Here is a 19,882-nt window from a genome sequence, read left to right as displayed (position 1 = left end):
CCGCTGAGAAAACTCGGCCACCGTGACTGTGAAAGATTCAGAGGAAACAAAAAGCAAAGAGAGAGCCTCCGGGTCGACGACAAAGCAACTCTCTGTGCTAACTAAAGTGTTTGCTAATTGTGAACTGTTCCTCTTTAGGTCACAGGGTGAGTGATGGGCTGTGGCACTCTGTGAGTCTGGACACGAGGAACCTGCAGATCGCTCTGACCGTGGACGGTCAGCCATGCTCCACAACTGAACTGTGGGAACAAGCGGAAGCAAGAGGCAACTTTTACTTTGGAGGTTAGTGGATTCGCACGATGTGTTCAGCCGGCTCCCAGTTTAGAGAAGCAGCCGGGAGCCCAGGCACAGATGGGAGCGATGTGCTGCTGTGGACGGGGGCCTTCCGCAAAAACATGTTTTAGCCACTTAAAAAAAAAAAAAAGAAAAAGTTCAAGTGAACATTTTATTTAGAATATTTTCATCGTTTTATCTTCCCGTCAAACAGCGACTACGGTGCACATTGTATTGCTCTGCAGATCAGCTGTTTGTGTCAGACAGAGCTCAGCGTAGGTGCGATTGTGCTTTGGTGACCAGACGTCCCAGTTTTCCGGGGACAGTTCCAGCTTTTGGTGGCCTGTCCCCAGCTGGACCTGTCCCTGGAAATGTCCCTGTTTTCGATTGTGAATAAAAAAAAAACCAGACCAGAGAGAAAGACCGAGCAGCAGAGGAGAAGGGCAGTTCCCTTTTTGTGTTCCATAGATAAAGACATCGGATATATTAATGATCTACTGACCACGGGACTGGAAGTGTTTCTCAGTTTTCATTTCAGAAACCTGGTCACCTTTGCTTGTGCGTAGGAATACGGCAGTTCAACAGTTGAAAAAATGTTGTTCCAAAGGAAAGAGCTGTTTGACAGCGAGATAACGTGGGGAAAATAAGTTTACACTTTTACTGTGGGCACAGCAGCTAAAACACGTTTTTGCAGATGGTACCTGCCGCACATCCTCAGATTCTGTGCTGGTGCTCAGAACTGGGCGCGCACTGATCTGAATCTACTCCAGGTAAAACACTGACTATAGATAAGTACCTCACGTCAAATAACCCGAACTATCACTGAAAGCTTTATTCTGCTCGTACAGTAAAACTCAAAAGGTCGCATCACGTGTCGTTTCCATCCAGGCTGTCCCACCATGGACTGCCAGGTCCCCACTCCGACCTTCCAGGGGTGTATGCGGCTCATAATCATCAACACCCAGCAGATGAATCTAAGTCACGTGCAGCAAGGATTGTTGGGAAATTATAATGAGCTTCATTTTGACACCTGCAACATAAGAGACAGGTAATGTACTCTGAATTTTCCTATTTACACTTTTGTTTAATTAGAGGACAGTTCTCAGATCGAATTTACACACAAAAAAAAAAAAGAAAAAGAAAAACTTCTGACATTCAACAGACAAAATGTGTCAGACGTAAAAATCGGAGAAACATTATCCAACTTGGCAGCAGAGTTATTCATGCCCACATTGTTAATTTGTGAGTGGCAGTATGTTGTCTACAGAGCAGCCTGAAAGTCACTGACATCTTGTCCCACAGAGACAAACATGCTGACAGGATCATCCAATTAAATTGCAACAGAAACTCGGTAACACCTTCTCTGGCAGAGGACTATGCTAACAAGCTGCTCCCTACTGTCCTGCCTGGCATGCTGTCCCTCATTACCCCGCACAGCTGTGGGCCCCACCGTGAACGGGTTCGAGAGAACCTACGAGCTCCCTGGATGTGTTGCATGTGGCTTGGAACATTTAAAGGAAACGGGAAGAACATGCAAACTGCCATTTCTTCCCCTTGTATTTGGCCCCGAGGAGAGTCGCATCTTTGTCAGATTTCAAACTACCTTCTTTCCGGGCCAGATTGTTCGCTGTCGGAGGATTTGCAAACACAACAGTGCTGCCAGTCTGTTGTGTCAGTGGGCGAAGGGGTGCACTGTAGGAAATGACAGACGATGGAGTGAGATCGGGGGTTTGTCCCAAGCTGAGACGCAAACATCTTTTGTATGTATAAGTGTTTTTCTTTTGTTTGTTTGTTTGTTTTTCTTTTCTTTTTTTTTTCCCCCTAAAGACTTAACATTGATGGATGATGGAAACCGGGCTGACATGGAGAATTTATATTATGAAAAGCTCTTTGTGAATCTTTCAGATGGTTTAAAAAGATCGTATGATATAAAGAAAAACCCTGAGAACTTTTTGGCCACTAGGGGGAGAAGGCACACATCCCCCAAAATATTATCTCATATAAAATTGTAATAGAGTGCTGCAGGGATGACGTATTTTTGTAGGCCAACCCGGATGTTAGCATCACCCTGGTTCCCTCGACAAAAAGTCAATGAGATTTTTACAATGTCTTTTGGATTACTGCAGAAAAATAAACAGAAGTTTATGATACTGACACGTTTTGTTCAGCAGGATGATTCTTCACAAATAAACAGCACTTCTATTATTTTTGAAGACTAAATACAATCACCAGAAGGAAAAGGCTAATGTTAAAGTTGAAAACAAATATCACCACCTCTCAACTTGTAGTTTGATTTAGCTCTTCCCTCTTCTACAAAAGCCTTTCCCCTAATGAAGTTAGTAACAGTTTGCAAAAGCGCGAGTATAAACACAACGAGGCGTGATGACATTTAACATCCCCAACTACCTCTGTGTCTCATATAGACACTCGTTAGCAACCGTCTCATTTTAAGAGACGTAAACGCTTTAAGAAATCATGACTGGGGTATTTACTGATATATATTTTATGTTGTAGAGTAAAAGGTGAAAATGTCTTGAGCTTGTGATAACCACAGACCTTATTTCAGGCATCTAACCAAAAACCCATTCAGGAGACCAATAGGCTTTGGTGGTAAAATGCGAACAAATTTCCAAATACTCTATTGGCCAACATCTTTACCTAGTTACACAAACCTACAGGAGCGACAGACGTTTAAACCTGCATTAATTGCTTTAGTTTTTTGCCATTTTTGTTGGAGTAAACACACAGTAGATACACATCAAGCAGATAGGAACATTAGCATCATTTGGAGTCGTGTTTTTGTCCAATACTCTCTCCTTTTTACCGTGATTTAGTCTCCACCGACTCCTGAGGGAAATATCGGACTTTCCTCACCAGCTACATGCTAACTTTGTCTGTCTGTCATTTGGTGCTGGGCAGGTAGAGTACGCCGGGTTTATCAGAGCGACATGCAGCTGCTGGAAACGATGCTGATCAGGACAGTGATCCTGCACAAGTGCTGTGGCATAAAACACAAAGTGATGAATAAAAAGAGGTTTCGCTCTCTCTCAAAAATTCAATTTGATTTTATTTGTGTAGCGTCAAATCACAACATTATTCCAAGGACTTTACAGAGTAAATACAATACTATAGAGACAAACCAACAGTTCCCACCACGAGCAAACACTTGGCGAGGAAGAAAACCTCCAGCAGAACCAGAACCAGGGTGGGCGGCCGTCTGCCTCGACCAGTTTGGAGAGAAATGGAGGAGAGGGAGACCAGGAACAGCTGTGTGTACTTATTATTTTAAGAAAAGATTTCTTTAATAGTCCCACAGTGGGGAACTTTGCAGTTTTGCAGCAGCAAAGTGGACGGTACAAAAAAGAAAAGAAAAGAAAAACTGCAAAATCTCAATTTAAAGTAGTAGATAATGATATAATATGTACAATTAGATATTTAAATATAACAAACATAGCAGCAGAAAAGAGATATTCACAGTTGGTGTGTGTTAAGTCTTGGGTGTTGTCTACTGAGTGCAGTGTTTCTTATAATGTATTTACGCACTGTCAGACCGATTGTTTTGATGAAAATAATAATAGTAACAATAACAGCAGTAATGATAGCAGCACCAATTAAAAATGATAATAATAAAAATGATGATGATGATGATGATGATGATGATAATGATAATGGGTGTGTGGAGTATTAGTGGCACATCTGGATCCTGCAGCTCTGCAGTCAGATACCTGCAGAATGAGGGCAGAGAGGAGAAGCACAAGCTACAGCAGGGAGGAGACAACAAAGTTAATGACATGCAGTAGTGTGATATAAATGCATGGAGAGGGAGAGAGAGCGAGAGAGAGGTGCTCAGTGCATCATGGGACTTCCCCCCTAACAGCCTCAGCCTATAGCAGCATAACTAAGGGATGGTTCAGGGCTCACCTGAGCCGGCTCTAACTATGAGCTTTATCAAAAATGAAAGTTTTAAGCCCGACAGCTGAAGGCTGTGACTCCCATTCTGCTGCTGGAAACTCTATGAAGCACAAATAGTCCTTTTATTTTGAAAGAAAAAAAAGTAAGAAAAACAGTATTATCTGTACAGCATTAAGAGGTGAAAAAAAAACCAAGCTATGAAATCGAAATGGGTAAAAATTACAGATTTGAAATGTATTTATAGTCACTTCATAATGTATTTCATAAGAAATATTGAATCCTTTAAAGTACAAATGAAACAGCTTATCTACAGCATATGCATTATGCAGTATTTATGTTTGTACAGCAACAAAGAAAGTAACGCAGATATAAAATGAATGAATGTATAAGCAGGTTCTTTGTGATATATAGTCGATGTGTCTGTGCTGTCAGGGCATGACACGTGATGTTCGGCCGACGCTGCTGCTCGCTGCGTCGTTAACTGTCGTTTCACTCACTGTTGCAGATTAATGACACCCCCCCGCCCCCCCACCCCAAGAGTGTGAGAAAATTAACTTTTATCAGTGTTAATTTCCTTTTCTCTGTGTCTAATTAAATCTTGTGACTCAATTTGTGGTCAGCGTGCACTTAGGTGCGCCGGCTACTGTAATTTCATGACCTGTACGGGCGCTCACGAGCACACGAACAGAAAATAGCTTGACGGTAATTAAACCAACGGGTGCAACCTTATCTGTGTTGCGGCTGGCCCGCTCCGCTGCAGTTAATAGGTGAGAGATGAAAGTGTATGAAATTATAGATGCACGCTAGAAAGGCTGGCAATTATGTGAAACTGGAGGAGGCTTGAGGAAGGGACTATTAATCAGAATGGTGCGGTTTAAAAAATTCTGCGAAGCGCTCATTGTGGTGAAATCCCATTAACAGGCATTCTAGTCTGAAGGTGACAGTAACGCTTTTATTTTTAGAGGAACGTGGCGATGTGTCAGCTTTTTTTTTTTTTTTTTTCCTTCCCCAAACTCAAGACAAGGGCACAGTATGAGACGCCATCATTTCACAGTTGTTTGGGATTTTTTATTGCGGCTTCACAAAACATGAATAAACAGCAAATTATTCTTTTGGGTGAGTTCAAAAGCTGGTGTTCGTAACAGAAGACAAAAAAGAAGAAAGGGAACTGAACACGGGGTCTTGCATACCTGATAAATAAAAGATCAGCTTTGTAAACACTAACAAAAGAAGTATCTCTGCTGACACCTCACGCCTCAGAGGTTTGTATGATGTTTTGTTCGCTGTTGTTTTTGCTGCTCATAATAGCTTAATTTCTTTTATGAAGCAAGGTGCTGGAAAATTAAAGACAAAGGTGAATTAGGAGTAAATTAATCAAACAACAGGAAAATTAATCAGCCCACTTTTGGATTGTTGGTCAAACAAAACAGTTTTTCAATATTCATATTCTCTGACTTGATTGAATAGAAAGTGACGATCAATAACTAATCGATGGTGAACTGTGTTTTTGTCCAGGTGCCTTCCCAACCTGTGTGAACACGGCGGCCGCTGCTCCCAGACGTGGGGCTCCTTCTCCTGCGACTGCTCGGGAACAGGATACTCCGGAGCGACCTGTCACAACTGTGAGCGGTTCATCTCACCTTCACTCCCTCACCTTGTCAAAACCACCTTCACCTTCGCAGCCGCTGCTACCTCCCCGCCCATTTATTCCAGCTCTCCCGAACTGTGTCATTTGATTCGGCGCGCACGCATCTTTACCCGTCTTGCTTATAGCTTTCTTTCTTTTTTTTTCTCTCCGTTACGTGCATATGAGAGGCAGAAACTTGTCCTGCTTCAACCTGACATGACCTCACAATCATTGCTGCTATTCTCGCTTTTCAAATTTCTGAGAAGCAGTTTTTTTTTTTTTTTTTCTCCATACCCTTAAATAGTTTTAGACGGGCTGAGTTTAGATTGACTGTAAGTGTAGAAGTGTCAGTTTTTGACACCCCCCCCAAACATCACCTTGATATTGGCTGTGGAGACTGATGTTGGAAACTATGTGTGAAATTGCCCTGCCTCAGAATACTGATTTCTTGTTTATATATGCAGGCAAATGCAGTTTTCTTCGCACGTCGGAAGGGAACATGACAGAAAAGAGCATCTGCTGAATTAAAAATAGGCGCATTTTTTTTTTTTTTTTCAACTCAACTGTCATCAACTTCCCCCCAAAAAACACATTTTCTATCTCATACTTGAATATCCGAAACCTGAGTATTTGAAAACCAATCACCAATCGAGTTGTAATAAAAGTGACACAGTGTGGACATAGTTTGAAGAGTAGTGTCTCTTTTTTTTTTTTTTTGCCTTTCCAAAATGACAAATACGACATATATGTAGCCATTTTGCTAATGGCTACATATATTAGCATGTCAGGCTAACAAACTACCTACAGAACTAACCTAATCCAGCAGGATGTCGGTGGCCTACAAGTTATGTTTAGAGCCTTCACTGTGTAGTATTTCCCCAGGAAGCCGGCCGGGATGTTACTGTTCTGTATAAGAGCGCAGGATAACAGGACTTTAATTGATTTTGTCAAGTTTACACAACAATTACTCCAAGTATAAACTGTTTACCAAGACACCATTCCCCAAAGTCATCGGTTAGTCCTCATCCTAAAAGCCTCTTCAAAACATTTTCATAAGTTTTGTGTGTTAATGTTTTGAAAACATGAACAAAAAAGCATGAATCAAAACTGGCTTGTCCATCCAAATATTTAACAGCCAAACAGGGTAATATTGTGATGAAATACAACTCTGAGTTTACACTCTTCCTCATCGTACTTGATACTGATACTGTTGCTAACTCTACACGGATCATCAGTTGTTTTAGCTAGCTGGATACATTTAAGGAGCTGTTTGTATGTTTTTGCTATCGCTACATGGCTAACATTAGCATTAACAGCTAAGAAATTTTGTGAGTTCAGCAAGTTCCTTCCACATTTCCTCACCAACAGCTGTCTCCAGAGGTGGGAAGCAACTGCAATTTTAATTCTTGTTTCTGTCACTTGTTTTCTTCTACTGAAGTTAGCATGCTAACCAGCTGCTCAAAGGGCGTATTATAACATTTTGTATTGTATAGACAATGGCGGCTGAAGGTCTTTTCAAGAGGAGACAGAATTTTTAGACCATATCATGGAGCTAACATTAGTTTAATTATCTTGGTAGCTACACATGATAGAATCTGCAATCATCATTTTAACCATCAAAAAATCATCGGCCGCTTAAAAACAGAAGCCAGCTTGTGTTTTCCTCCGTCTTAGGTCAAGGCCCCATTTGTTTCCAACACCACTAAGACTTTTATGTGGTAAATCTGCCACTGTTATAACTGTAAACTGCACATGTGCTGTGCAAGAACAGAAAGAAACAGGCGTAGCAAGAGCAACTAACGGAGGCGGGCTAAGCCAGTTTGGTGATTGGTTTCAGATACTTTAATGTGGAGGATTACATGTCCTTTACGCAGAGAGAAAATAACATTTGGTTCATACATCCCATTCACATCCCATAACGTTTTAGAGAGACATGTTTTTGACTGGACGGTGGATTTTACAGTAACTAAATTCTGGCCTTTCGGTAGTCATTTATATGAAGTGACTGTCCATATAGATAAAACAGTAACATGTCACCAAAAGCACCTGCTTTGCTTATTTAAGAGTAATATAACAATACATTAACAATAAATATATGTGCAGTCAGATGGCTGAGGTGGCAGAGAGCTGCTGGAGCGTGGGCTGATTTCTCTCCCCGCTCTGCTTCTTCCAGCCATTTACGAGTCGTCCTGCGAGGCCTACAAGCTGATTGGCAGCTCCTCGGGCTTCTACTCCATTGATCCAGATGGGAGTGGTCCCCTGGGGCCCACACAGGTATACTGCAACATGACAGGTGAGATCACTTTAGTCCACATGTTGTCACCTTTGCTCTTTTTGAGTTTCACTGAGAACTGGCAGAAAGTTCAGAGTCCACTCACTTAAAGATCACTCTGCATTGATCCGCAGCGCGACGGCCGGCTGACAGTTTACCGTCCAGTAAGCAATCATTACGGTCACTGAGGGCAGCTCCTCAGAGTTTATCTGTGGCAAGTCAATATCTTTTCTAAATGTCCATGTGATTACACTGCATCAGTTCACTATCTTAAATAGTCATTTCATCTATTATTCAGGTCATAAACTATTATTCTCTTTTTTTTTAATTATAAATACTTTTTAATAACAGGAAAACATATCAATTAATTCAGTCATTTTTATCACTGACTTTCAAGGCGTTAAAACAACTCAGATTTACTGACGTGGTATGTTCCCACCACAAGGAGCCCTGCTGGTCGCCCCCTGGGCAAGGCACATTTATTTATATACAGTAGCACCATTCAGACACAAGGTAATTCAACATTTAAAAACAATAAAAAACAAACTTGAATAAATAAAAACATTTAAATAATTCATCAAGATTGTATAAAAATCAGGTCAGAAACTTAAGACACCATTTTAAAAGAAGTGCCGCAGTGATAAAAGACGTTAAAAACAAGCAAATGCAAATATAGCACGAGGTGAAAAGGATGTTTTTACGTATGTTATTTATTGGTAAGCTGCAGCAAATAGTGATGTTTTAAGCCCTGATTTAGATGAGCTGAGTTTCAGCAGATCTCAGGTGTTCAGGCAGCTTGTCCCCAGATCAAGCTTTGTGTCTAAGGGTGACGGGGCTTTTGCAATCAGAGCCCCCAGACTCTGTAATGAGTCATTAACTTCTTCTAAATCTCTTATTAAAATGCTTCTCTTTGTGTCAGCCTTTGGTAAACGTTTGATATGTGTTGTTTTCTTTCCTAATCACTGTGCTTACATGTTCTGTTCCCTTTCTTCCCCTATTGTCAGATCCTTCTGCACGATGTTTGATATAGGTTTTCATTTACTCGGTTCTATTTGCTCTCATACTTTTACTGTGATCAGGCTCTTTGTTCTTTCTCTTATCTGGTTTAATTTCTCTGTGAAGAACTTTGTAACTTATATAATCAGTTTGGCCTGTGTTATTATTCTATGTACGACTTTTGGCTCAGTGGCTATTTTCACGGCTAATATAGAAGTTCTCAGACAAGGTTTGATAACTGACAAGTAATATCATTTTCACTAATATCCAACCTCAACTTCACAACCAAGCCAATATCCTTCACATAATATGGTCAGCCTTCATCCATATACCGCCCCTGTGTATTACGTCACACAATCTGATGTTTTTGTTGCGTCCCCTTTGTGTTAATGTCGTGCAGCACCAGCATCACACGTCATTGCGTTTATGTAACATCCTGACTTATGAAGTCGTCATTGTGCCCTGAGAAAATTATGCAAACACCCCTTGGTCGCTTCAGCCACAAGACGGAGCTTACGCTTCTTTTAAGTGTCGCTGAAATCAGCCATGTAGAAGCCATGACGTCTCCGATTTAAAAAAAAAAAAAAAACGCCATGACAAGATTACAGTTCAACGAGCTTAGTCTAAAACCCTCACTAGTGGCCTCTAGAGGCTCCAGTTTTCATCAGAGCATGTGGTCATTAAAGTCAAAAGGGTAAATCCCCTTGGAAACATTAATCTGCTCAGTTAGTTTCATGGCTGCGTGCCCGTAAGTTATGATATATTGTATGCAAAGCTGACATTTTGAAGTAATAATGGCGCAATAGAAAAGTGATCAAAGTGGAGATTGGTAATCCTCAGGAAAGCATAAAGGTGTGCAATACATTTAAGAGAAGTCGACATATATATTTTATATTTGGATTTTTTTTTTTTCTTATGTACAAGTAGTGATTTTGACCTACACAAACACATTGCTGTTCATCGTGTGGGGAATACGAATATATCCAAATCAAATTTCACAGAAATTTGCTCATTGATTTTAAGAAACACCACGTTCCTGATGTTTATGTGTTGCTCAAGGAGAAATCATTGACTTCCTGCTAAAGGAAGAGGAAAGTTTAGAGTAAGGAGTCAATAGAATTATTATTACAATAAATTTTGCCCTGAGCAGCAGAAATATCCATACCAAACTTTTGGAGATTAATACTATTTGACTTTTAATTATTCACTGTATACAATTAGTTTAATTTGGCAGTTTGGTTCTGACAGCCAGTTCTCGTGCTACTACTGTAGAAGCAAAGGGCTTTTAATTTGAAAACTCCTTTTATCGACCCATCAGACCTGTTGTATCAGTGTGATCTTCTGAAGGCAAGTACACAATGATGCTCTGCATCACCTGGACTGTCACCTGAAATGTGACATCTGACAGGCAGGGAGAGGGACACAGTCCTCGTGACATGTAGGACAAAACATATTCGGTAAAGTTTTGACTCTCCAGAGACAGAATTCATCAGTTATCTGTCACAACTTTCCCAGAGACTTTGTCCTCTGCAAGGTTAATGTACCGGTGATGTCATTACAGAGAGTGCTGCCATCCATTGCTGTCTGGCGCGAGCGTTTTATGTTTTCAGTCTTCCCCTCACAAATCGGGATTGTTTGGCAGCAGCTACGCCTCGGCTTGACCTCAATTAAAGAATCTATTAGAGATGTAAATAACTGTAAGCCTCACAACCTAATGCGAATAATCACAAAGCGGAGAGGGATTTCCTTCAAGGCAGAGTAAACACGAAATCCACATAATGAAAACTGAGTGGGGGACGGAAATAAGATGGTGTCCGAGTGTGATTTTATCTCACAAACTGTTGACTCCTGTTTAAAGTAAATGCATCTGAAATTGGTCAGAAAGAGCGAGGCTGAGTGATGAAGTTACACCATTGGTTACAGCCCAAAAAAGCATCTAGTGACAAATCTAGAAACCTCAGCTACTTTCTGTAGAAGACAGTCACCAGTGCTGCCCCTCCGCAGACACCTCTCTATGCTAACGGGATGGCAGCTGATGACAACGAGCTTCTTCTTTTTCTCAAGATCATTTTTATTCAAGCACAGTGATGTGAGTTAAACACAAGAGTTACACAGACGTCGACATGAGGACGAGCTTCTAACCTTCTCTCTCATGCCTTTTTTTTTTTCGCTACAAAAAGGCGATTGACTCTACCTGAGAGGAAACACACACACACAACTGCAACATGCAGTTACAGAGCACACACACACACACACACACACACACACACACACACACACACACACACACACACAGACAGATGCATGGGAGAAAGATTGAGCTGTTATCCGCCGTGCAGAATGGTAAAATGGATCGGTTGCATCTCATCCTGGGGTTGATGCTGCTGTCAGTGTCGCAGCTTCGGTGTAAGACGCTTTGATCTGTGATGGTGTGTTTTTGAAAACCTGTTTTGGGGGGGGGGGGGCTGCACGTCTCTCTTTCATCCCTGAGCTCAGTGCAGCCGCTGTGTTTCTGGTTTAACGTCACCGTGCTGGACAGGTGACAGGTGTGTTTACAGCGTCTTTGCTCTGAAAGAGGGAAAATGGGCAAAGATTAATAAGTGTTCGCCTGGGTGTTGTCTTTACATCACTGCCGGTCAGAGCCGGAGCCGATAAATACCCGCGTCGACTGCAGAGTCATTTGACCACGGAGTGATTGTCGATGGGACCCTTTCACATTTTGCCAGCAAAAGCCAGATGTCAGTGGGTTTTTCGACCAGTGTAAAAGGGGCTTTAGGGATAATTTAAAAAGTAAATGCAGCTGAAATCACAGCACAGTCTTTGTCTTTAATTTATGTGTTGGGTGATTTCAGTACTGCACAGCTTGGAGGTGACAGCTAGTTAACATGTAATCTTAATGGGCTGCGTTTCAGTAACTATTTCATACTTGTTTGGTTGTGTGACAACAGACACAGAAAAACATGTTAATGAGAACAGCTGTATTGGGAATTCGTCCAAATTATAATAGTGTACATGTGAGCGGGAGGGGAGGGCTGAAACCGGCTGACACAAATAGGACGCGGCCCTGACAGATACTAGGTTTCTACCTGGTCTTAATTGTGGCGGGATTTGTTTAAGGTTTTAATTTCACAGATGAAGCACAGAGAACAGAGTCAAACTGATGCACGGAAACAAGAGCATTTATTAGGTTTCCAGTGATTCAGTGAAGCTTTGCGAAATGTCACTGGCAACACAGATGGTTCAACCAAGAACATAGAACGCCTCACTGACTCATTAATGGACTTGGCCAAATGCTGAGTTGTGTAGTGAACATAACACACAAACGGGTCAAAGCAAATGCAAAGCGACATGATAAATCAAAGCACCGAATATAATATATATATTTTTTTTTGAATGTCAGACTTGCCTGTGCAGGTCAATGCCGCATCCTTGTTATGTTTGCAGCCGTATTTCCTCATGTTCTCTTACTTTGAATGTATGTTTACATGTGTTTATCTTTTCAAAGAGGGAAAGAAAGTCCGACAAACTTCACACAATGGTCCTGCCTCGTACAAATTGAATGCATCACACAAAACCCTCTCCTGTGATGGTGGCACAATAAAGCCTGTCACCTGTATTTCTCTCAACCCGGGATGAATGGATGAGTTGTGAATCACACGTTTTCCCTCCCTGACAACTGCAGCATTTGCTTTAGAACACACACACTCAAAAAAAAAAAAAAAGGGATTTTGTCTTCAGAGTAAAACGTGCGGTTGATGTATTAATGCGAAAAAAAGAAAAGGTTATTGCAGGTTTTCTGTATGAGGTGTGGGCAGAGAGCCAACTGAGTGACATGCTCTTTGTATTTACAGATATCTGGTGCAGTGGGTTTATGCTAATAAACTGCGTTCTGTGTTTAGAGGATATTGTGAGGACGTTGTGTTCTTGTTAACAGACCATCACACTTTTTTTTTTTTTTGTATTTGCAGTAAAAGGTGCGAGCTGTGGATCCTGGCTAACCTCAACACGTTTGGTTTTTTTTGGGGTTTGTTTGCAGGGGAGAAGGTGTGGATGAGATGGTGCTAATAGTCATAACATTTAGCGATGGTGTTTAACAGCGGCTTCACGCCAACTTCTTTTTCTTTCAGAGGAGAAGGTGTGGACGGTCGTGGCCCACAACATCTCGGCTGCGGTCACAGTCCAGAGCTCCTCGCCTCAGAAACCTCACGTCATGAGGTTCAACTACAGCGCCTCGGCCGAGCAGCTACGCGCCATCGTGTCGGGGTCAGAGCAGTGCCAGCAGGAAGTGGTGTACAACTGCAGGAAGTCCCGTCTCTTCAATACAAAAGGTATTTAAACTTCTGAACATCCATCAGAGGATGCAGTGTACAAAAGTGTGGCGCCTCGTGGTCGGCGCAGACCGCGAAGGCCGAACTGAAACGAGATGGTCTTATCCACGCGGGATTTTCACTGTACGTCCCCAGCTGTGCCCGCCCTTACTGTTGCGTTGCCAAGCGCGGCTCCTTGACAACACGTAACTTTTTATACCAAATATTTGAGGTTTTAGGGCCCCTTGGTTTTAACAGTTACATTACAATCCTTACATTTAAAAGTGTCATCCTCAGGCTCTCTGTCGGTGTTATTCGCTTTCATTACTGGCCAGCAATGAATCTTGGGATAGGTCGGGGCCACGAAGGACCTACACGTTGGATCCTTCGTGGCCCCGGGAAAAGGAAGCATTTGAAGGAGCCAAGGAGTGATTTGAAGTGCAGCCTCTGAAGGATGTACAGACCTTTAATCAAGAAGTAAACTGCAGAAATATGGCAGTCATGCTACCAAGTAATCCACCAGGACTGTGAGCGAGTGTGAATTTGTTTGGCTGAACTGGAACCAGATGACGTCACCATGTAATGGGGCAAAAAATTGAGCCAATAAAAAAAAATGTTTTTCTTATCTCTTTTTTTTTTTATATAAAGACTTCTGCTCTTTCACCCTCACTGCGGTGGTGTGGACATGGCCTTAGTGTGGAAATTGTGCAAGTTCTCTGTTCCCATACTTTGCAGCATCAGGGGTGTGTTTGTTGTGACTGTGATTTGAAAGTCTGGCAGTTTTGTGTTTTGCCACATCGGGAGCCGCTGCCCCTGCAGTCCCCTCCCTCCCACTCCGCGCTTCTTGTTATATTTTCACAATAACTGGAAAGGCAGTCTCCAATCTTTTTTTATTTTTATGTGTGTGTGTGTGTGTGTGTGTGTGTGTGTGTGTGTGTGTGTGTGTGTGTGTGTGTGTGTGTGTATGTGTGTGTATGCATTCATCTTGAACTGCTCTGGCACCTACGCTGTCCCAAACATCCAAACATTTGCTCCTAAATCATGAAACATTCATGATGTCCCAGTTTCCACCGTTCCCTGGGTGCCATGCATGTGCAAACAAACAAGTTCATTATCACACCAGACTTCAAAGAGAAACCGAAAACAAGCTTTTATACAAGCTTTTATTTTATAGCTGCATGAACACTTTGAGAAACAGAGTGAATTTTTTTTTCAGGGTTTACCTTTTGTTATCTGAGAATCTGCTGCAGAAAAGGGTCAAATGTGTCTTTGCACATCCCTGAGCTGAGGGTGTAGATACAAACAACATCCCTTTTGACAACAAACATGCATAACTGCATATTTAAATTAATTATTGGACAAAATTGCACTTATCATATTCATGTACAACAACTCTTCAAAGCAGCCTACCCTTGGTTTACAGACGCAGGTATTTGCCTGATGAAGTTCACATCTATTATATGAGCTTAGCTGTAAAACATCTCTGTCATCTCCACCTGTCAATCTCCGCTCTTCACAGATGTTCACTCACTTTACGTACTCGCGATGGCGTTCAACTGCCATCTGATTTGCATTGTTAAACGCCCTGTTTCCTTGTTTTAATACCCGTAATCAGTGAAGTTTGCTCAGGGATAAACTCTGCGGCTTTTAACGCTACAGTGAAGTAACAGACAGCGGTTTAATGACTGCTCTTCTTGCCGTCTTATTCATCAGGCTCCTTTCGCTTGTTATTTTCCCCGGTCTTTATTTTTATCCAGCGATACGTTTGTTTTTCGGTGTTTTGTTCTGAGCATCTACATGAAAACCAACTGTTTCTGTATGGAAACCCTTAACGCTGCATGGAGGAAACTTGGCATTTAGAAAAACCTTCATTAAAGCCTGCGACACACTCAATCTTCATCCGCCTGACTGACTCTGGTCGGTTGTGGCTTGTACAAAATGACACCAACAGAAATGAGAAAGACGTATTATTTGTTTTTACAGTCCTTTGGTGGAGATGGGCTGTAGCAGAAGAATGATGGTGTTGGCCTATCTAACCAGTAGCTATTCTAGGGTCCCATATTGTATAAAGGTAGATGTGCATGTGTTGTTTGAATATAGATCAGGTCCAGGTTCTATATTAATACTGTGAAAGTATCAAAGCCTCAGTCCACAGAGAAACACACACAGCCTGTATTCAGACACTGAGCCTTAAAACCAGCTGTCAGGACTTTGTGATGTCACAATGAAGCAGTCACTGCTCTCACCCATACCCCAAGCCCCGCCCACCTGGACCCACCATCTAAACCTTGCAGGATTTGGTTTCTCTGAAATTTGCTATATTTTTTTTTTATTAGATTTCTCATAAAACAGTCAGCCAATCAGAAGAGAGGCTCAGAGCCTCCTCTCTTCTGATTGGCTCACCAACCTGTTGTTACTAGAGCTCCAGAGAGAAGCCTGAGAGAGGAGATGTAAAACTACACTGTTTTGTCACAACTGTTTTTTGGTTCTTAAAACCACAAATATCTCTTCTCATGGATCAACACTTCAAATAAAACACAGGAGAAGTGAAATGAGGGACCTTTAAAGAAAGAAAAGCACACACACACACACTTCCTGTAGCACTCTCAGTTGATGCACTACTAATTTTGGTTGACAGCTAGCTCTTGTTCCTATGGAGTTTAAATTCTCTTTCTGTAAATCACTGCGGACAAAAGTGTCAAAATAAATGTCACTTCATGTCGTGAAACTCTTGTTAAGCTCTTTAGTATTTCACTTTTCATTGCCATTTCCATTTTGGACTGCCTGAGTGTTCCTCCAGCACCACCCTTTGCTCTTTTGTGTTGCAGCTGCTTACCAGGGTCTTTGTGCAGAACGTTATTAAATAAAATAAAGGGAGGGAGTAGGATGCTTTTGCTCTTCTTGCTGTGAATAAGTCCTGTCAATATCCAGCCAATTTAAGGGAGAGAGTGAGACTGACCTCTCCTTCAGGAAGTATCGATTGTTGCCTTTTCTTATTTGTGTACCTGTTCGGTGTTTGAATAGTGGTTTAGAGCAGGCAGCAGAACAGAGTGTGTGTGTGTGTGTGTGTGTGTGTGTGTGTGCAGTGAGTGCAAGGACAGGGATGGAGGGTAAAGAAAAAAATAAAGCGTGTATTATTTTCAGCCTTTGTAATGCAAATGCTGGCGTGCCGGCCAGGGTTGTTGGAGCCTGCATTATTTCTTCTCCTGCCTGGGCTTCACTGTTGCGTACAAGTAACCTTTATCTTCCTGCTTTCTGGCATTGAACTGTTGTTTAGGCTGTTGTGTTATCTCATGAACTGAAGACAACTGACACTGTTCGCCGTCTCTGCCACACGTGTATCCATACATAATAATAAAAAAATAAAAAAAACTTTGCCAGATGCTGCTGTAATGTATGGGCGGGAAGAAAGCAGCATGGCATGTGACACTTGATTATACATTCTGACATGCAGCTTAATGGGCTTTTCCCCGCTCGTCGTACCTCATCTCTGATGCAGGGTCACGTTGTGTGACAGATGACTGAAGCCGGACCACTTAACCCCATAGAGGAGGTAATGAATTGTGCCTTTACGGCTTCGCCGCGGCCTCATCGACACGCGCGCAAAACGTCAACCATGAAATGCGAGCGGAGAATCAAAACAAATGCATTTATGCAATGAAGAAAATGGCCCATTTGGTTTAAAGTTCAAAGTGCATAATTCATGAGGCACCGGGTCAATTTGAAAGATTTATCAACGATGAACTGTTTTCTTTTTATTCTTCAGTTGTTCACTATTTTCTCTCTTTCTTTTCTTTCTCTATCTTATTATATGTATTCGAGTGATTATCTTGGTTTTCAGTCCGTACATAAACCTTGACCTGTAGCTACATATACATCTGTGCCTGTGTAAGTGGATATCTCCATGTATATATTGTGTAATTGCTGTATTTTGAAGGCCAAAAAAATAATGTTTTTTGTCTTTCTCACTGCCACTGGATGTGATTATATATGACCGAATTATTTTAATTATGTAAAACCTATGTTGTTCTTATTTCTATTATCTTCATTTTGCTTTACTTACCCATTCACAGTTTTATTCACTCATGTATTTAAACCATAGGCACATATAAATCTATAAATCTTTTTTATTTCTTTTTATTATTTATCAGTTCACTTCCATATGAATGTATCTCTGTCTTTTTCTAGATTTTAGGATAAAGCAGTTGAAGCAAAAACAATGCACTCCTCCACAAAAATAGACCTTGACCTTGACCCACTTGAGCTGGCAGGCGTCGGCGGTGACTGACTGTCGTATTGTTGCAGATGGCAGTCCGCTGTCCTGGTGGCTGGACCGCGAAGGAGAGAGGAGGAGTTACTGGGGAGGCTTCCTGCCCGGGGTCCAGCAGTGCTCCTGCAGCCTGGAGGAGAACTGCATCGACATGAACTACTTCTGCAACTGCGACGCCGATACAGACGCATGGTACGTTTGACATTTCTAGTCCTATGTTTTTATTGAAAGAGGCGTTTCTATTACTTTGTCCATCCATTTATATCAGAGAGAGTAGGACACCTCCCGTCACGACACGACACAATTCAACTCAAACTGGAAATTACAAGGAGGATTTATTGCAGGACTATTGTATTAGACTTCATTAAAAACAGCTAGTGATTTCCTGAAGAATTTCTATGAGAGACTTTTAAAGACGAGCTAATTAATCTTTGATTCCCACATTTGTACGTCTGTATACTTTTTGTCAGAAAGCACAATTCCCCAACATTTCAATGGGAAGTCTGCTCGAGAAAAATTGAAGCAATTTGACACTAATTATAGAGACAATAGAACTGATGTTGAACTGGCACACAGCCAATAAATTCATTTCTAATTAATTGCTAAGCTCGCTTTTTTTAGTCAGTTCACGGGTCAGCTCAAGATGAAAACTGTGTCCAAGGCCAGTATATAAATCAACATATGTTCTAACACGCAGACGTGGAAGTGCGCTGTCCCGGGAGGCGGGACGTGTTTTGTTTGGTTTGGTTTTGTATTGTTATCGTACAGTAATACAGGGCTGCACCTTATAGTGGTCATGCTCCAGACCCTTGGGAGGTGACGAGTTAAAAAATAATCTCCTTTCCTGAGCACTTTTCCTCGACCATCGTGACGTTTTCCATCGAGGTCGAGGAAAAGATGTGAAGGAGAATTCGGGCGATCGCGGTGCAGAGAGAGAAAATTCATTTTTAGTGCATTCGACAACGGGAGGGGATTTAGTGAAACGGCTCGTTAACTACAAATTCAAGACGCTTGTTCTGCATGATGACTCCTCACTGGGTTTAAAGAAAAGAAATTATTTATATATATTTGTGGATTTCAGCCGATCAGACAAGATAAGTTCTGGATCGTGTTACAAACATATAAAACAGGTGCTCTGATGTTTCTACATTTACACGGGTCTACTGCGGTGAAACTGCAATGGCACGTTAAGGAGCTGTGGGACGGTGTCCAGTGTTTCCTAAGCTAAAGGAGATAAGATAGGAAGCTCCTTTCCTTATCGTTTAGAGAGGTCGACCAGCTCTTATCACGGCTGCCGCTGAGATACTTCAGGTCATTTTCCCGTCCTGGAAGGAACCAATTCTTTGTTGGGTGTTTCTGTACCTTCACTCCTCTTCCCCATCCCCAGTATCACATCCTGATCTTAGTCACAAAGCTCACAAATATGAATTATCAAGCAGGTAACAGGCACAACAACAGACCACTAGACCAAAATATAATCCGGTAAAAAAAGAAATACTGAGAAGGAACTTATGACTATTTAGTTTTATTGATTAGACATTCAACAAATAGAGAGAATAAATCAGCAAACGCAGTCACAGAGCATCAGGAGCAGCTCGGGCTCTGTAGCGCTGCAGCTGCAGAGAACTCACTGTGTGTTTCTTGAAAATGAAATAAATCTATATTTGTCATTTCCTCTCTCCAGTTTTCACAGCTCATTATCTGTTTTTTAAAAAGTCTGACAGCAGGTTTATGGACCAATGTTTTCTCCCAAAAATGATTAATTACAGCTCCTACGTCATATTACAATTGTGATCAAACTAATCATGGTTTCCAAGCGCCGGATGGAGGTAACAAAGGCACGTCTCTGCATTTCTGTGTGTTAATCCACTCCAAAGCTTCTCCGGATTCAGCTCGGTTTGCATATTTCCAGAGGCAGTTGTCTGCATTGTGATAGATTGCTCCCATTTTAATGTGTTTACTCTGCGTTCGGTGCTAATGCAGAAGAATGGATGCCTTTATCTAGACCCCCATAAAGGCATCCAGCCCTCGAGGGCTCTGTGTTACTATTTACTCGTTTCATCTTTCTTTCTTTTTTTCTGTCACAGGGCTAATGACACGGGAATCCTCTCCTATAAAGACCACCTACCAGTCAGCCAGATCGTGATTGGAGACACCAACAGATCGGGCTCGCAAGCCATCTACCACATCGGTCCTCTGCGTTGTTATGGAGACAGTAGGTGATC

The 19,882-nt window shown here is 41.8% G+C and overlaps 1 protein-coding gene across 2 annotated transcripts in view; it reads left to right on the top strand.

Annotated features, from left to right (window-relative positions):
* cntnap5a (contactin associated protein family member 5a) overlaps positions 1 to 19,882 on the top strand; it is a 138,515-nt gene that overhangs the window by 97,722 nt on the left and 20,911 nt on the right. For both annotated transcript variants that reach the window (XM_056389831.1, XM_056389830.1), the window contains exons 9-15: positions 139 to 282; positions 1,162 to 1,321; positions 5,701 to 5,807; positions 7,986 to 8,105; positions 13,208 to 13,408; positions 17,693 to 17,849; positions 19,745 to 19,872. In XM_056389831.1, the coding sequence (XP_056245806.1) occupies positions 139 to 282; positions 1,162 to 1,321; positions 5,701 to 5,807; positions 7,986 to 8,105; positions 13,208 to 13,408; positions 17,693 to 17,849; positions 19,745 to 19,872 (1,017 nt within the window). The remainder of the gene's footprint in view (positions 1 to 138; positions 283 to 1,161; positions 1,322 to 5,700; positions 5,808 to 7,985; positions 8,106 to 13,207; positions 13,409 to 17,692; positions 17,850 to 19,744; positions 19,873 to 19,882) is intronic.

The sequence above is a fragment of the Seriola aureovittata genome, chromosome 11, assembly GCF_021018895.1.
Source record: "Seriola aureovittata isolate HTS-2021-v1 ecotype China chromosome 11, ASM2101889v1, whole genome shotgun sequence".
NCBI classification, from domain to species: Eukaryota; Metazoa; Chordata; class Actinopteri; order Carangiformes; family Carangidae; genus Seriola; species Seriola aureovittata.
The sequence above is the reverse complement of the archived record's forward strand: the minus strand, read 5'-3'. Positions and strand labels throughout refer to the sequence as shown.